The sequence below is a fragment of the Mya arenaria genome, chromosome 4 (assembly GCF_026914265.1).
Source record: "Mya arenaria isolate MELC-2E11 chromosome 4, ASM2691426v1".
In the NCBI taxonomy this organism is placed as follows: Eukaryota; Metazoa; Mollusca; class Bivalvia; order Myida; family Myidae; genus Mya; species Mya arenaria.
In genome coordinates this window covers 20,871,849-20,890,684 of record NC_069125.1, presented here as the reverse complement: position 1 = coordinate 20,890,684, position 18,836 = coordinate 20,871,849, and the positions used below count along the sequence as shown (strand labels likewise).

Sequence of the window (18,836 nt, the reverse complement as noted above, 5' to 3'; positions counted from 1 at the left end):
GAGCATATACTCTTTAGATTTTTATGTTAATTATGCTTTACAATTACATGACTATACTCACAAAAACGTTGCAGACTGAAAGCCATTCAACGCTTTAAGCGCTTTGATTTATTTTTGGGGTCAGTAGGTTAAAGGTCATTGTCACAGTATTTTTTTTTCCTAATCACAGTAAATAGTATTATGAAAACTTTGTCTTCAAAACACACTTAGAACCGTTTCACATAGAACATCCGACAATCTGAAGATACCAAATATTTAAGTAGGTAAAAGGTCAAGGTCACTAACAGCATGCAGCATTGTGAAAAAAATTTGTCATAATAAATCAAAGAACATCATGACCTAGGATCATGAAACTTCAATGGTAGTTGCCCTTTACTAGTATAAAACCTATTTTGGGTGGGCTGTCAGTTCAGAGGTCAAGGTCACAGTCAACAGTCTTATAAAAAACTTTGACCGCACTCAAAGTTTAAAGTGTTTGTCTTCATGTTAATCAAAACTTTGTGCATCTATTAATAATTACTGCCTTTAAAAAAAAAAAAAAAACATCTTCATTAAATCCTTCAAGGTCATGTTTCTGAAACAGTGGCTTGGAGGGAATAATGTAAGACAAACATATCATGTTACAATAAACTGCAAACCTTCAATTTTGGTATAGGTTTGTTCTTTATAGAGTCCCTTAAATTGTTAAGCTTACCAATGTACTCCTCAAGACTAATTTTCCCATCTTTGTCTTTATCTATGTCTTCCATGGTTTCCTGAAATATAACACATACAGTTATAGTCATCCAACATCTAGCAGTTTGTTATAATAAGTCAGATAAACTATACTCAGTACATTTGAAATAGGAACAATTATAAATAATGCAATGTACAGATTGAATAGTGTTTTGTTATTAATTTTATAAAAATTTGACATAACAGTGTGCGAAATTAACCTTTTTACCCTGGTAGCCAATAGGGCTACAGACTTTGATATTTCCATAGTCGAGCCAGATTTCCGTAGCCCAGTGTTCGAAATTTGTGGTAGTCCGATAACCTTGGGCTACTGAATTTCAGCTTGGGCTACGGATTTTCTGCAGAAACTAGCCCTACCGGGCTACCAATTTTTCCCTATGCAATTTAAAAAACAACAACATGTCAATTTAACACATAAAGCATCATGATTTTTATACGCTTATTATTCAAGAATGCATCCTACCAGGCAACTTAAGCGACTATTTTGCAGCGAAAGATCAAAGCGAAGTCACAATGATCAAAAAGCTAATGATACAATTACAGTACAAGTAAATAGACTTGCATAAAAATATACAAAACATTATATATATAAAAAAAATACTTCTATGAAATATGATATATTTTGCTAGGGGAATGGGTCCGATAGTCGTTGGAACAGTTGAAAAAAGCCTGTGTCAACATATGCTGCTGGTGGTTAAAGAAACAGGATTTTACTGTTTAGTAATGCGATTTTGCTGTTAGTAACAGGATTTTTCATATTTTTCGGTGACTGCATAAGCAAAGTTTATTTAACCCTTTACTTCATGTAAACCTAAGCCATTTCAGGCTGCCAGTTCATGGCTTATCAGTTCATATCAGTACCCCTACTTCATAGGAGATTATTGATATTATTGGAATTTTAACCCTAATGTATTACAAACCTATTTTCTTAGTATTTCTTTTGGTTTAATCAATAAGTCATCAATGTAAAGTTTATAGAGAATTAAATTTCCAATCCAGTCATATAAATTTTATTTTGTTATCTAAATTATTTCCGCATGATATTCATAAACAAACAGAAAAATATGTCAAATTTGATGAAAATTAATTTTTATTACACTTTTATTTATCAAACACAACACGAACTATTATATAAACAACATATTTTTATAATTCATTTAATGCAACCTGAATTGAAACAAAGATGGACAGAATTAAAAAATAGTTCACAACAAAGAAGCACGGTATATTTATATATATGATACAGAAGAAAAAAAAAGTTGATCAACAGTCACAGTACGTATAACTTTTGGTTATTTAACACTACAATGAACAAATAAAGTTATTATTCAACTACTAAATGAGGCCTGCATGTTATTGTTTACTAAATTTATATCGTTTATTGCATGTCCATGTATTGTCATTTGGGTTTGATTTTAAAAATCCTCATTTCTCGTATCCTTGTGTGCGTGACGCCGAGGTCTGAATTCTCGACGTCGTACTCAATGTCTCAAACTCATTTTAATTGAAGCCAGAATGTTCCGATTCGTCAGACAAACACTGAAATATAAATGACATTATTCAGGAATGTTGTTTTAAACTGAAGTTAACAAGGGCAGAAATTAGCTCTACATTGCATTCTTGTGTATTCGAAAACACGTGTTTCAACAGCTGATCGATGTTAAATTGGGTCATGTCAAAGTTTAACAATAGGGATAGTCATTATTTTATAACACATTTGTACTTACTTTCAATTTGTAGAAGCAGATGCGCATTTTTATGACCGGATTAGCGAAACAGAAGTGACACATATGTCCCATATAATGATTTATGGCCTTTGTTTATACAAGCCAGATGATTTTTTGTTTATCCAACATGGCCGACATTTTGACACGTTTTCGAACCATGACCTGTGACGTCAGGCGCGTGATCAATAAAATATAGTTGTATTATTGGTAGTTAATTATAACTTGCAGTATTGTGTAAATTTCCACGAGGAAAACGAGACAGAAATGCCCACAAACCTGCGCAGTCAACGTTTTACGCATCTTTGATACCAGTGACCTTATTTCGCGATTTTCCGAAATTCTTTAAATAGTAACATAGTGTTTTTTTTAGTGCATTGTATTTATCGATGTTTATACTTCATGAATATGAATTTATAGCGCATAAACAAGCATCAGGTATGAAAATAAATGCCCCTACATTACGAATACGTAGGATTACGTATCTATGAAGCTATGGATAAAACGTTAAGATCCGTATCTATGAAGCTATGGATAGATAAGTAAAATTGCGTATCTATGAAGTAAAGGGTTAAATAAACAACAACATCAAATCTTCAAAATCTCCCTATATCAAAAAGAGTATTGATAGTCTGAAGTATGATGTCCATCAAAATAATCATTTTCAAGCAGTGTAGTATTGCTTGACAAGGGAGATCTCTGCTTCAGAAATTATCTGTACCGCTGAGAAATTATCTAGAAGTCGGTGAACTGTGTCGAGGTAAACATTGACCCGACAATTTTTTTCATCAAGCCCAGTGTTATAAGGTTTTTCCGTAGCACGGGTCATTTTTTCGTCACCTCGGGCCATCGGGCTTTAACCGTTAATTTCGCACACTGACATATTGTCAACTTTGAAAATGCTGTTTGATCTTCAAAGTTTCAACATAAATTGAGCAAAATCTTTCGATAAAATGAAATTTCAAGACAATTTAGATGTGATTTATCTTGCCTACAATGTAGTCAGCCAATTAAAAACATATTTATCAAATAGAAAATAAATCCATTTCTGCAATAATTTCAGCTTTTAAAGCTTTTAAAGATTGTCATCAATTATTCTTTTAAAGCTTGAAATAAAAAACTTAATTACTTGCATGAGAAGAGTAGTTTTTGAGGATTTTCAATTCTATTATTTTTTTCCTTGCATGATCAAGTAATAAAAGTTCTTTTTTGAAATTTGGTTTTACCTAAAGCAAGACCAAAACCTGCTTGTTATGAATAATATTCTCCTTATTCTACCAGTAGGTGAGTAGTTTTTGGACTTTTTTTTTTTTTTTCGAAATATTCTCCTTATTTTTGAAGTTGAAAAAAAACTTGTAATAAATTTCAGCTGATCTTATGTTCAAATAATGCTGAAATTAACTGGAGTTAAATAACTTTGCTTTCTTTGATTCCAAATGATGTATACAAAAAATATCAAATTCTAGCTTAACAGTACCGTAAATGACTGGGTATAAGACGATATGGGGTATTAGACGCAGGGAAAAAAATCTGTGAAAAATCCGAGAAATTTTTTTTACTGTATGTTTTCGTTAAAAGACGCATAGAAAAAATGTCAAAATCGTCCGGCATTTTCAGCCACCATGTTTGTTGACAGTGACAAAAAATATCTTTTCGTGAAAATGGCGATGGTTATCTTTAAAACCATACAACCATACTGTCGAGAATGAAAAGTTATGTTATGCAAAAAATATTTTGACAGTGCCCAACTTTGCTTTTTTATATGTAAGTTTGATTATTGTTTAATTCAATTTATTATTCAAAATAATATTGAATACCGTAATTCACAAGAGTTCGGACACTATAAATTAATTATTTTTTTCGCTCTCCGAATACATAGAAAATTATCATTTTTACATTTTATTTAAATGTTTGTTTAACCTGCCTTTTTTCTTCATGTTTGCTTTTTACCACTTATTAATTTATCCGTAGTAATCAATGGTCATAAACTTATTTATTACGCCTATAAGTGTAAATCCTTCATGAAGTTAATATTTGTAGCCCGGAATTATGGCCATTCTGGTTTTTCCGACCTAATCCCCCGGTACAAACAAAATTAAACCGTTGTAATATACCGTACACATGTAACTTAGGATACAATAGAGTCACTGGACGGTTACATGAATTTCAATAGCTTGAAATTCACCTTTTATTTGTACCGGCATGGGAAAACCCAGTTATGTTAATTCCGGGCTATATGTATTAAAACACCATTTTATACATGCACTGAACTGAATAAACACATTCTATCGGCTTCAGATCAAAGAGTCACACTGTGTGACGTCACATAACTTACAGTTATACCCACGAGGATATCGTGGAGAGCATGGACATTGCTATGCAGGATTAATGCATAACTGTACGATTATTGCTTCATATAGTCTATAAGTGTGGTACAAGTTTGAAATCCCTTGATTGCCCTTGTTGTTTGTTTAATCCTCAAATAAATATATCACACTTCCTTTTCAACAGGCAATAAATCGTTTAGGATGGGTAGTAACTAATTAAATAGTCACAGTGGTGTATACGGTTAGGTAATCTAGCCAGGCATTGTAAAGATAAAAATCAATAATCTTCGTCTGTGAAACTTGGTAACTATGAAAGTTATGATTGATGTCCTTTGGGTGTCCGAAAATTAGGTACGCAAAATAAATTATTTTGGGAAATAATTATGGGTGTCCAAATATTTAGAGTGTCCGAACTCTTAGGTTAATTACAGTAACTTTAATCGAAAAATATTTTTGTTGAAATTATAAACGTCTTACGATATACCGTATCCCGATCTTCAACTGCCGTTTTAACCCGTATATACTCGATCAATATGACGCGAGTAACATCCCTTCCTACATAAATCTAAAACTCTTGGCTTGAAATTGACCTCAGAAAAAAAGTTCAAAAAATTGTACTGGGTATTATACGCAGGCATTTTTTTGCATCAAAATCTGAGGGGAAAAAGTGCGTCTAATACCCAGTCATTTACGGTAGTTACAAATTGTCTGACACTTCCTTAACCCTTTCCCTCATGTCAAATCAGCCATATTAGGCCTGCCACTGCATGGCTTATCAGTACATTGATAACCAGTAACCAATAGATAATAAACCCCTATAAGTACCCCTACTGCATAGGAGATTATTGGAGAATATTGAATAATTGTCCCCTATGCATTTCTATCTTATTTTTCTAGTATTTCTTTTGGTTTAATCAATTATAGTTCAATATAAAGTTTGTAGGTAAATGAATTTCCAATCCAGTGGTATAATTTTTATTCTGTTGTCTAAATTATTTGGTTGAATATTTATAGAGAAACACAACTCCTGTGAAAAATTGAAGATGTTTCAATTGATTTCATATCATATACTATATTTCCATTGACACCTATGCATAACAACTTAAATATTTTGTAGTATTTCTTTTGATTAAAATAATGTTAGAAATTCAAATAATGAATATAGTATGTGTAGTGTATTAAATTTCGAATCTAGTGATCATAGTTTAATCTAAAAAGGTTTTGACAATAAACAAATATTCAAATCACAGAAATCATGCATTGTTAAAAAATAAACACAATTTAATTGGGCAAACTACAAATGTTATTTCAGATTCATTGTTCTCATAAATAAAATTTGCATGTCTGTTGTTTTGAAATGAATTGAATAAAATAATTGTAAATATCAAAATAAAAGGCTGGGTCTATAATACTGGCACAGTTTTAAAAACTTTGGGAACGTACTAGATATTGCCCTCAACAAGCCGAACAACTCGAATTTTTAATAGTCAGAATCGCTATTTAATTTAGTGATTCTGTAATAATATTATAATTAAAATCTGTCAACACAAGGCAATAAATCACGGTCCGAAATGCATGGATAATTACGACAACATTCTTGTGTATTTATCGAGATCGAGAGAACACGTGTTTTAACAGCTGTCAAACTGGGTCATATCACATATAATTTTATTATTATCCGTGTATTCACAACAAAATACTAACTTTGATTAACAGACGTAAGGGGACATTTTTATTACCGGATTAACATTCTATTTTGGGAAACAGAAGTGACAAATGACATGTGTTTATTCAAGCCAGACTCTTGTTTACTACATCGTAAATCAGCCATTTTGACACATTTCTAAACCATGATAGGTGACGTCATTAGCGCGTGAGCAATAGGATATATTTATATGATATAAATTATTGGTAGTTTTAAATAGCTAGTGACGTGTATGGGGATTTTCCATTACAAAAACGAGACAAGCACGGGTCAAGCATGCGCTGTGAACTTTTAAGGCGTGTTTGACCTCTGTCTCTTTTAGTCGCGATTTTCCGAAAATATTGAATAGTAACATCATCTTTTTTCATTATTTATATAATTATCGATGTTTATATTACACATAAATGCATTTGTTGCGAAAAAATAAGCAACAGATATGTTATTAAATGACCGTAAATAAGCATGGCACATTTTGGAACAATCATGCGGGAATCTATAGAGGGACATTTTGGAACAATCATGCGGTAATCGATAAAGGGACAATTTGGAACAATCATGCAGGAATAGATAAAGGGGCAATTTGGCACAATCATGCGGGAAAGGGTTAAATAAACACCAACTAGAACTCTGCAAGTCGGATGTGTTGCCTGACGAATTATTTACTGTCGACATTATACCTGTTAGCATGAAAATCAACAATGTGCAATTACTCTAAAACTAAGAAAGCAAGAGTTACTGTTCTTGTGCACTGCACTTGCCCTCCATGAGATCTATCTACATATGAAGTTTCAAGTTGATAACTCTAATATTCTACAAGATATGCCCCGGACAAAATTTAAAGCATGATAATTAACAAAGGGCAATAACTCTAAAAATATGGAAGCAAAGGTAACAGTTCTTGTGCACTGCACTTGCCCTCAATGTAATCTATCTACATATGAAATTTCAAGTTGATATCACTAATAGTTTACGAGACATGCCCCGGACAAGTGAAAACAGGACGTGACCGCAACCGCCGCCGACAATAGTAATACAACCCCTATATGTCGCCTAGTCAGGCGACACAAGGCAATCTTGTCCTTGTCTGTTCTTGATTTGATATGTGTAAAAAATGATTCATTAATCTAGAAACAAGAGATGTCACAGAAATGAAACAAATGCCCCCAGATGGCCTTGTTGGATAGCTAGCCATTAGTATTTTGACCTGTTTGTGCAGATACAATGTACTCCTAGCGAACTTCCACTTTTCTCTGTAACTCTAGGGTTTTACAAGTAAATCGCGGAATTATGCTGAGTACGTAAGCTGCTGAGGGTTTAATTATCGGTAGCGCCAGTGATTGCCCAGACGTATTGATTTCCACACTATTAAAATATAACTCTACAGCATGTGTCTGTCATAATTCTGAAGTTGTGATACATATCAAATGTCTTTCTGCATTCTAGATTAATAGTTTCAATGCATTGTTATTAAGTTTTAAAAGTATGTTCAGAGGTTGAAAAATCACTTTAACAAATTAGCATACACTTTGGTGCCATAATTATTTTTTATATATGTACTGAGCATATCATACTAGCATAATGGGACAAGTTTGAAGCATTTTAATATATTTGAAGTTTACATAGTTCATACATAATTCTTTTAGCTTGATTGTCACCAAAACTGAAAGCCAAGGAGTGAGTTGTATGGAGTATAGGTGTCAGGCTCTCACCCAACATAGGTCATAGGTTCATGTCCAACCAGTGACATTCTCTTGGCAACTCTAAAAGGACACTTAAGTGACTTTGGAGTCAGTACTGGTTTCTACCTTGACTTTGGAGTCAGTACTGGTTTCTACCTTGACTTTGGAGTCAGTACTGGTTTCTACCTTGACTTTGGAGTCAGTACTGGTTTCTACCTTGGTAAAAGGCTCAAGATGTTCACATAAGCTTCCAGCTGTCTACACAATTGAGTATAGCATACAGTTAAACTGTGATCGTTCGAACAGTCATTAAGAGAACTAGTTGATCGAGGTAAAGGATTAGTCCCGACCATTATTCCTTCTATTTTGATATAAAATATACTGGATCAAAACCAAATTAAGTTGAGGACTCAAACACCATTGCTGGTCCCAAAACCACAAATCATGTGCAAAATTTTATGATTACCTCGAGGTAATAATTTCACAAATTTTCCCGAAAGCGTGTTTCAAAATGAACTAACAATTGCCAGGTGTTTAACCCGTTAGCACTTAGGCAAGTGTCCAGATTACACCTCCCAGTCAATAGCCAACTTACTGATAAGCAGTCCTTATTTGTATAGGCCCTTTTTAGTGGTATTGGAAAAGTGAAAAATTATACAGCAGTATGACCTTTAGATCAATTTTGGCATTTCGATGATAGAGTTGTACCATTACTTTGAAATGTCATAATTTCATTCAATCAAGGGGTTAAAAAATGCTGGGATCAATCTAATTTTTATAACCCTTATCATAAAAAAGACCCATCTGGATTAAAAAGCAGACCATTGATGTTCTAGTATATAATACACAAAAATATGGCAGGAATAACCCGTGTCATCCTTTAACCCAAAACATAGATTTAAAGTTTTCTTTTCGGCTTTTTCACGGATTTTTTTGCCTGGGTCTTATACCCCTGATCGTCTTAAACCCAGTTATTTACGGTAGATACTATTGCACATTCATGAAAGATACTTACTGAAACAACAATATCTTTCATATGTTCATGTTCCTCAGGATGTAAAAATGCAGCAAATTCTTCCTTTGTGAGTTTTTCATCACCATCTGCATCAGCTTTCTGGAATTTACGTTCATCACGTTTCACCATATCATGAAAGTCCTGTTCTTCATCTGGATCTAAAGTGTCAGAAAACATTCTTATAAACATGCAATGATGTAGGTCTGAAAAGTTATAATATATTGCATGTAAAAATACATTAACCCTATAGCACATCGGCAAGTGGCCTGATAAGACCTCACTGTCAACAGTCAACTTCCTGATAAGCAGTCCTTATTTGTATAAGCCATTTTTTAGGATATTGGAAAAGTGCATATTTATATACCAGTATGACCTTTAGATCAATATAACTCGCAATAATTGTGGCCAAATCTTTTTTATGTGAATATATTTTTAACAGATAATTGAATAACCAAATGAATAGTGTCAATGATATTTATGTGAATATATTTTTAACAGATAATTGAATAACCAAATGAATAGTGTCAATGATAAATTCTTAAATGATTTTATTTCATCTGTAAATGTATTTTGAAGATGGACTGGTACCATTACTTCCAAATTTCATAATTTCATTCAATCACTTGGTAAAAAAATGCTGGGGTCATCTTAATTTAATACCCCCCCCCCCCCCCCCCCATAAAAATACCCATTTCCGATTCACCAGGGATGACCAAAGAAAGTCTAGTGACCACAAATGCAAACGCAAGTAGTATTTGGGCTTGATTGAATGTCAATCCAGGTAAGTTTCTTATTGATATTTTTGTTATTCGCGAGAGTTCGTTAAAGTGACATAGCACAAAAAAGAATGCATTGTTTTGTCTTTCGATAAGTGTACTGGTTAACATTCATGTTTGCATAGTTTCCAAAAACACTTGATACAAATAGTGTCCAGAAATGCAACTGCACAAAGCTAGTATTAAAATGTCATAGCTTTAGACAAAAAGCCACATTCTTTTCACATGTATTCCTTTTAATTGCTCAATAATAGTTTTTATTTGTTTTATGAATATTTTGTGCGATGCAATTTGTACAAAAATGCATTTTCTGAAGTATTTCAAATTTGGAAAACGCACGTTGGCATTTTCATGAGGCAAATGGCAAATGCACGTAGGCATCTTATAATAAGGAGTTAACGTATGTCGTTAGCCTTTAAAAACTTTCTAAAAAGTGTTCAAGATATTGAAGATTTTCATCAGCTTCATTATTAAATACCCTTTGTAAAGAAAGTTATATAAAATTATGATACGTAACAAACATTGGCACGATATTGTGCCCGAGTGTTGCGGGAAATATGAGTTTACGAACAAACTCACATCCGGCCATACCGGTGGTATACAGAGAGTCCAATAACTATGCAACTAAACAGTGCTTGTTAAATGTTAATCTCCAACATTTAGAACATTTGTTTTAATGTCACATTACAGGAACTACACATTGGATACGGAGAGTCGGTGTACAGTTAAGTACGGGACTGAAATTTATGCATTACGCTGGAAGCGAGCCAGACACAACGATTCTAAGATGCTCGTAACAGATCGCATGAGAATAAACGTTTAATTTGAACATTATTTAAACATGTTTTATTTTCCCATCCTTCATGTTATGTGATGATAATACTGTCATGATAATTGTTAATGATAGATATTGTGATAATGATAACCATAAAATGATATTGTGATGATACAAAGGCAATGTATTGCTTTACACAGAACAATGTTTATATTACTGAAAATATTCTGTCAACTGTATGCATATTTTAAGTGCTATATTACAGAAATAAAGACAAAATCATGATGGAAATGTTGTTCATTTATTCAATAACAGTTTATCTTAGATTAGTTTACACGAAAAGGCAAGTGTACAAAAGGCCATGTATATGCATACAAATAAGTTTCAAGAAACATCAAATCCATAGAACTACACTACTTTGTCATGATAATAATGAGACATGTTTCTGCTTGTTGCAGCTATACATTGAATAAAATGATTGACAATAAAAGCGATCACAGATAATCAGTAAAAATCACAGATAAGTAATCAAATAACATAATGAATATTTAATAAGCAATACTTTTGTTATGATCTGCCTGAGATTCTTCTTTCTCCTACCTAACATAAGTAGACCTAAAAATTTGGTTGTGCTGGAAATTCTTCTTTTGCCCACAGGCAAAGATAAAACAAGTACCCGTGTGGAACTCATTATTTATTGTGATCACACAATTACCTCTCTTGTTGACGACTGTCGTCTGTAGCATCATGGAAACCTTGTCTCGTGGCATTAATGCTGTCATCTTTTCAAAACTATCTAAAAACGGTTTGATTATTTACATAATCTGAATCACTGCGCGCATATCTATGACTACCACGAATTATTACATATCTATATGCACATTATTTTCACTATGCACAAAGGCGATCCAGCGAAATTTATTTTTTACTTTTTTTGTTTTACTGAGGTGGGAGAAAAAAACATCTACCATAGCCGCTCGTGAAAGATAGGTTCATCCCAAACATCCTCGCTCGGGTCGGGATGAACCTTGCACTCTCGGCCATGGACGATACTTATAATCTAAATTGTGATGTTTTATTTGCCTTTTGCTTGCACAAGCTACTTCTATGCAGATAACAGTTCCCACATTCAGCGCACTGGTATGATTTATCGCCAGTGTTGCCGTCCATATGAGCCTTCAGGTCTATTTTCTCCTTCATTGAAATTCCACACTTGTCATGCCATCTTCTCCTCGCCAATGCCTGTTTAGGTCTGTCTGTGTGGTGAACTCCTGCATGCTTTTTAGGCACAGAAACTATTTATCGGATCCATGTGTGGTGCACCTGTATAAATATGTATATGCCATTAAAAGTATATCTATTTGTATTTGAATTTAAAATACTTGTAATTGCAATATTTTGTTAACCTTTCATGAAAACGCCTAAGCTTGTGACTTGTAGATAATTGCTTAATTATAGAATAATACTATAATAATATAATACAAAAAAAATGTTATCATAGAAAACACAGAATACACTTACATCGTGTCATACTATCTGTGGTGTAAAATGTTTCTTACAGCATGCAAATGCTCCTACACCGTCAATGCTCCTACACCGTCATGTCGTTGCTCATGCAATTTCAGCCCCGATGCCGTTTTCAACACATTTCCACAAACCCGGTAAACAAATGACATCACTGAAACAGACAATGACATTCGTTAATTAAGCGTCACTTGATTTACTTCGCAAAATATATTACACAATTTGTAGTTTGTTAAAAGAATATCATCTGTAGAGGCATTTTCATATATAATATGTCTCATGCAAACACACACCTTTTTAAATCTTAATATGGTGGCTTATCTAGCTTAATGAAATTACACAAAGCGTTTCACTTTCCCTAATGCTTATGACCGTAAGCATTATGATAATAATAATGTATAAATTCAAAAATCTTACTGCAAAAGTAATGGATATTAGATCTAGAAGAAATAAAAAAAACTAAGTTTTAAAGGCTAATGACAAATACGTTAACTCCTTAATATAAGATGCCTACGTGTGTTTGCCATTTTAGATAGACTACGTGCGTTTGCCTCATGAAAATGCCAACGTGCGTTTGCCAAATTTGAAATACTTTAGAAAATGCATTTTCGTAAAAATTGCATCGGACAAAATATTCATAAAACAAATAAAAACCATTATTAAGCAATTAAAAGGAATATATTTGAAAAGAATGTGGCTTTTTGTCTGAAGCTATGCCATTAAAACACTAGCTACAAGCATTTGCATTCCTTGTCAGTATTTGTATCGAAGAGTTCTTGGAAACTATGCAAACATGACCAATACACCGATCGAAAGACTAAACAATGCAGGGTTAGACACTAACATTTTTCACAAGGTAGTCCCTCGGACTACTGGATCTAAAATCCAGGTAGTCCAGCAAAAATTCTGAAAAAAAATTCCACATTCTTCAAAACAATGTTTGGCCTTCAATTTTAAAACCTTAAAATTTCTAAAAACCATGCTAAAATACCCCAGAATAAAAATCTAAAAACCATGCTAAAATACCCCATAATCTGTCACTTTCAGGAAAATGGTGCAATAAATGAATTGACACCTCGACCGAGATCGTTGCTAAGTTACGGCACAAATGACTATTTGATAATTGATATTGGCATCCTAATATTCAGAAGTCTTTGTTAATCTATTAAAACGACATACAATAATGCTTTAAAAATATACTGAAATTAATTCCCAAAATGTTATTAATTAATTGCGAGTATATAAAGATAAGAGTTGTTATTGGCCCTCACTTCAATGTATAAAATGTTACGACCTTTTGGTGCGAAAATTAACGCACACAATTTTTGCCGTCGTCTGCACTTACACTGAATTAGACATTTTTGAGCAGTATGATTATTTTTTAAGCTGCTCTTCTAAAAGCCAGTTAAAATATTTCACAAGCCATACATAATGTTCCTTCTGTCTGCTTTATCAAAACACTGACAATTGACAATATTCTAAACGATAAAAAAATAACCAGAAAATCTAAAAATTGTAACAACCATCAAGTTTTTGCTAACATCGTATCTATCATTGTTTCTGTCTGAAAATGCAAGGGATCTAAAAATTCTGCCTCATTTTAAACCCAAATCTACCTCGCTGACACAGGCAGACTTTCACGTGTCTGACGATTAAAACACACCATACAGTGCAAAATGGTTTTTCCCTTTCTATATAAAGACATTCTACAGACTGGTTTAAATATTGATCGAAAGGCTATACGAATTGCGCGCGAAACTCGCTTAACAGTCCAGGTTGTCCGGAACTGCTCGGCCATCTTCGGCAAACTTTAGAATGAGTATTTACCGGTAATACTCGGCTTTTTTTTTAATTTTAGCAACACGTTTTACGCAAGTTTAAACGTAATAAATATTTTATGCTCAATTTCCTGATGTCATATTTACTTTTTCTAGTAGTCCGACGGACTATTGACTTAAAATTTCTTGTAGTCCGAACACAAAACTGGTAGTCTCGGACTACCGGACTACCGTTAGTGTCGAACCCTGCAATGCATTTTTTTTGCGCTATGTCACTTTAACGAACTCTTGCGAATAACAAAAATATGGATAATAAACTTACCTGGATTGACAATCAATCGAGCCATTATACTACTTGCGTTTGCATCTGTGGTCACGTGACTTTTTTTGTTCATCACCGGTGAGATTAACAAGAGCACCGCGAAACGGAGCATTATACGCCCGAAGAAGATTCGGCTTGAGGTCCTTTTAATGTAGTGATGTTTTGTTAAAGTTATTTGAAAATCGCTTTATTAGTTACCAAGTTATGGCCCGGACACGGAATTGCTAACGGACGAGTAACAAAGATGTGGCCCGGACACAGAATTGCTAAGCCCCCCCCATGGTGATTCTAGTCTTTGAGGTATGGACCTGGAAATTGCGCGCGACACATCCTTTTAATGTAGTGATGATTTATATAAAGTTATTTGAAAATCGCTTTATTAGTTACCAAGTTATGGCCCGGACACGGAATTGCTAACGGACGAGTAACAAAGATGTGGCCCGGACACAGAATTGCTAACGCCCCCCATTGGTGATTCTAGTCTTTGAGTTATGGCCTGGACATGGAATTGCTAACATCCCCCCATGGTGATTCTAGACTTTGAGGTATGGACCTGGAAATTGCATGTGACACATCCTTTTAATGTAGTGATGATTTGTATAAAGTTATTTGAAAATCACTTTATTAGTAACAAAGATGTGGCCCAGACACAGAATTGCTAACGCTCCCCCCATGGTGATTCTAGTGTTTGAGGTATGGACCTGGAAATTGCGCGCGACACATCCTTTTAATGTAATGATGCTTTGTATAAAGTTATTTGAAAATGACTTTATTAGTGACAAAGTTGTAACCCCCCCCCCCCAATGGTGATTCTAGTCTTTGAGGTATGGACCTGGAAATTGCGCGCGACACATCCTTTTAATGTAATGATGTTTTGTATTAAGTTATTTGAAAATGACTTTATTAGTGACAAAGTTGTGGCCCGGACACGGAATTGCTAACGCACCCCCATGGTGATTCTAGTCTTTGAGGTATGGACCTGGAAATTGCGCGTGACACATACTTTTAATGTAGTGATGATTTGTATAAAGTTATTTGAAAATCGCTTTATTAGTTACCAAGTATTGGCCCGGACACAGAATTGCTAACGGACGGACAGACGGACGGACAGACGATGGAGGCTATAACATAATACGACCCTTCGGGCGTATAAAAAGCTAACATTGATGTTCAAGTGTATAACACACAGAAATATGGTAGAAATATCCTGTGTCATCCAGCAAATTGATGGGCTGCGACGCCTTTCCCCTAAAGAGTGAGGACTCTGGGCATATACTGGTACTGGTATCTTATCTTTGCAAAAGAGAAATCTAACAAGAGGACCACATACTATATTCATATCCATAAGTTCTCTGCCTGTATGATTTCCAAGTGAGGGTGCCCTCCTCTAGGTCATGGTCCTTCCACATGCGCTCTGTATCCTCTATAACATACTTCTTCTGTACATACTGTATCCACTGCTGTAGCTCCTCCTCAGACACAAACCCATCATGATCTTTGTCTATCTTATCAACAATAATCCTGTAAATATTCATACTCTAAACATGAGTTGACATTACATCAAAACTTGTATCACAGCATTGTATTCCTACAGGCATCCATATATTATATAATAGTATCTATGAATCTTAAGTATTGCTTTTCCTATAAGGTAACTTCTGACTGACTTACAATTTTGAAGTTATATACATGTTAAATTATATATATATATATATAAATATATATATATATATATATATATATAGAGATTATTATAACATTACATGTAGGTAAGAACCAGTGAGTGGAAAAGAATATTTCTTAATGAGAAAATAACAAGAATCATTTTTATATACCGTAAATGACTGGGTATAAGACGATAGGGGGTATTAGACGCAGGGAAAAAAATCTGTGAAAAGTTTTTGGTTAAAAGACGCATAGAAAAAATGTCAAAATCGTCCGGCATTTTCAGCCACCATGTTTGTTGACAGTGACAAAAAAATTTTTTTTTCGTTAAAATGGCGATGGTTATCTTTAAAACCATACAGCCATAGTGTCGAGAATGAAGTTATGTTATGCAAAAAATATTTTGACAATGCCCAACTTTGCTTTTTTATATGTAAGTTTGATTATTGTTTAATTCAATTTATTATTCAAAATAATATTGAATACCGTAATTCACAAGAGTTCGGACACCATAAATTAATCATTTTTTTCGCTCACCGAATACATAGATTATCATTTTTACATTTTATTTACATGTTTGTTTAACCTGCCTTTTTTCTTCATGTTGTATGACATGAGCTTACTGAATAAACTTGAAACTTGTTTACTTTTTACCACTTATTAATTTATCCGTAGTAATCAATGGTCATAAATTTATTTATTACGCCTATAAGTGTAAATCCTTCATCAAGTTAATTAAAACACCATTTTATACATGCACTGAACTGAATAAACACATTCTATCGGCTTCAGATCAAAGAGTCACACTGTGTGACGTCACATAACTTACAGTTATACCCACGAGGATCTCGTGGAGAGCATGGACATTGCTATGCAGGATTAATGTATAACTGTACGGTTATTGTTTCATATAGTCTATAAGTGTGGTACAAGTTTGAAAGCTTATTGGCAGATCGTTTTACAAACATGTCATGTCGATGTTTTCTTAATCCCTTGATTGCCCTTGTTGTTTGTTTAATCCTCAAATAAATATATCACACTTCCTTTTCAACAGGCAATAAATCGTTTAGGATGGGTAGTTACTAATTAAATTGTCACAGTGGTGTATACGGTTAGGTAATCTAGCCAGGCATTGTAAAGATAAAAATCAATAATCTTCGTCTGTGAAACTGGGTAACTATGAAAGTTATGATTGATGTCCTTTGGGTGTCCGAAAATTAGGTACGCAAAATAAATTTTGGGGGGAAATAATTATGGGTGTCCAAATATTTAGAGTGTCTGAACTCTTAGGTGAATTACGATAACTTTAATCAAAAAATATTTTTGTTGAAATTATAAACGTCTTACGATATACCGTATCCCGATCTTCAACTGCCGTTTTAACCCGTATATACTCGATCAATATGACGCAAGTAACATCCCTTTCTACATAAATCTAAACAAACTCTCGGCTTGAAATTGACCTCAGAAAAAAAGTTCAAAAAATTGTTACTGGGTATTATACGCAGGCATTTTTTTACATCAAAATCTGAGGGAACAAGAGATGTTTGTCAAACATTATGCCCCCCCTGAGCGCCATGTTGTCAGGATTATATGGACAATTGAATGAAATATGCATGGACCGAAATGACAGCTGATTTGTCGCTAACATTGTATGCCGTTGAGGCAGTTTTAAGATTATGACCATTCAAAGTTTGAGGATAGAGTGTGTTATGACCATGACCTTTGACTCTATGACCTCAAAATCCATAGTAGTCATCAGCTGGTCACCAAAAATCTAAATGTTAAGTTTGAGGGCCATGGGTGCAGGCATTGACAAGTTATCACACAGACAAGCATTTTTCGTTCAAGGTCACTGTAACCTTGACCTTTGATCCAATGACCCCTTAAATCATAAGGGGTCATCTACAGGTCAGACACAACTCCAAGTCAAGTTTGAGGGCCATGGGTGCAGGCATTGTCCAATTATCACTTGAAACATTTTCACATTCAAGGTCACTGTGAACCTGACCTTTGACCCAATGACTCCTAAAATCAATAAGGGTCATCTCCTGGTCAGGCCCAACTTACATGTCAAGTTTGATGATCATAGATTCAGGCATTGTTGAGATATCACTGGGAGAAGATTTGTTAACTTTTTTTGCGTTAAAGGTTACTGTGACCTTGACCTTGGCCTGATGACCCCCAAAGTCAAGAGGGGTCATCTACTGGTCAGGCCCAACCTTCATGTCAAGTTTGATGACCATAGGTCCAGGAATTGTCAAGTTTGCTTTCAAGGTCACTGTGACCTTGAACTCTGACCCCTTAAATCAATAGGGGTCATCTACTGGTCAGGCCCAACCTCCAAGTCAAGTTTGAGGGCCATGGGCGCAGGCATTGTTGAGTTATCACCCGGGCAACCTTTTATCATTCAAAGTCACTGTTACCTTGACCTTTGGTCCAATGACCCCTAAAATCAATAGGGGCCATCTACTGGTCAAGCCCAACCTCCAAGTCAAGTTTGATGGCCGTGGGTGCAGGCATTGTCGAGTTATCACTCAGACAACCTTTTACCATTCAAGGTCATTGTGACCTTGACCTTTGGCCCGATGACCCCCAAAAACAATAGGGGTCATCTACTGGTCAGGCCCAACCTCCAAGTCAAGTTTGAGGGCCATAGGTGCAGGCATTGTCGAGTAATGACACAGACAACCTTTTACCATTCAAGGTCACTGTGACCTTGACCTTTGGCCCAATGACCCCCAAATACAATAGGGGTCATCTACTGGTCTGGACCAACCTCCAAGTCAAGTTTGAGGGCCATGGGTGCAG

At 34.5% G+C, this 18,836-nt stretch overlaps 1 protein-coding gene across 3 annotated transcripts in view; it reads right to left on the bottom strand.

Moving 5' to 3' along the window:
- LOC128230404 (calumenin-like) overlaps positions 1 to 18,836 on the bottom strand; it is a 60,261-nt gene that overhangs the window by 24,152 nt on the left and 17,273 nt on the right. For all 3 annotated transcript variants that reach the window (XM_052942633.1, XM_052942634.1, XM_052942635.1), the window contains exons 4-6: positions 15,691 to 15,881; positions 9,186 to 9,343; positions 695 to 755 (exon numbers count right to left, since the gene is read on the bottom strand). In XM_052942633.1, the coding sequence (XP_052798593.1) occupies positions 695 to 755; positions 9,186 to 9,343; positions 15,691 to 15,881 (410 nt within the window). The remainder of the gene's footprint in view (positions 1 to 694; positions 756 to 9,185; positions 9,344 to 15,690; positions 15,882 to 18,836) is intronic.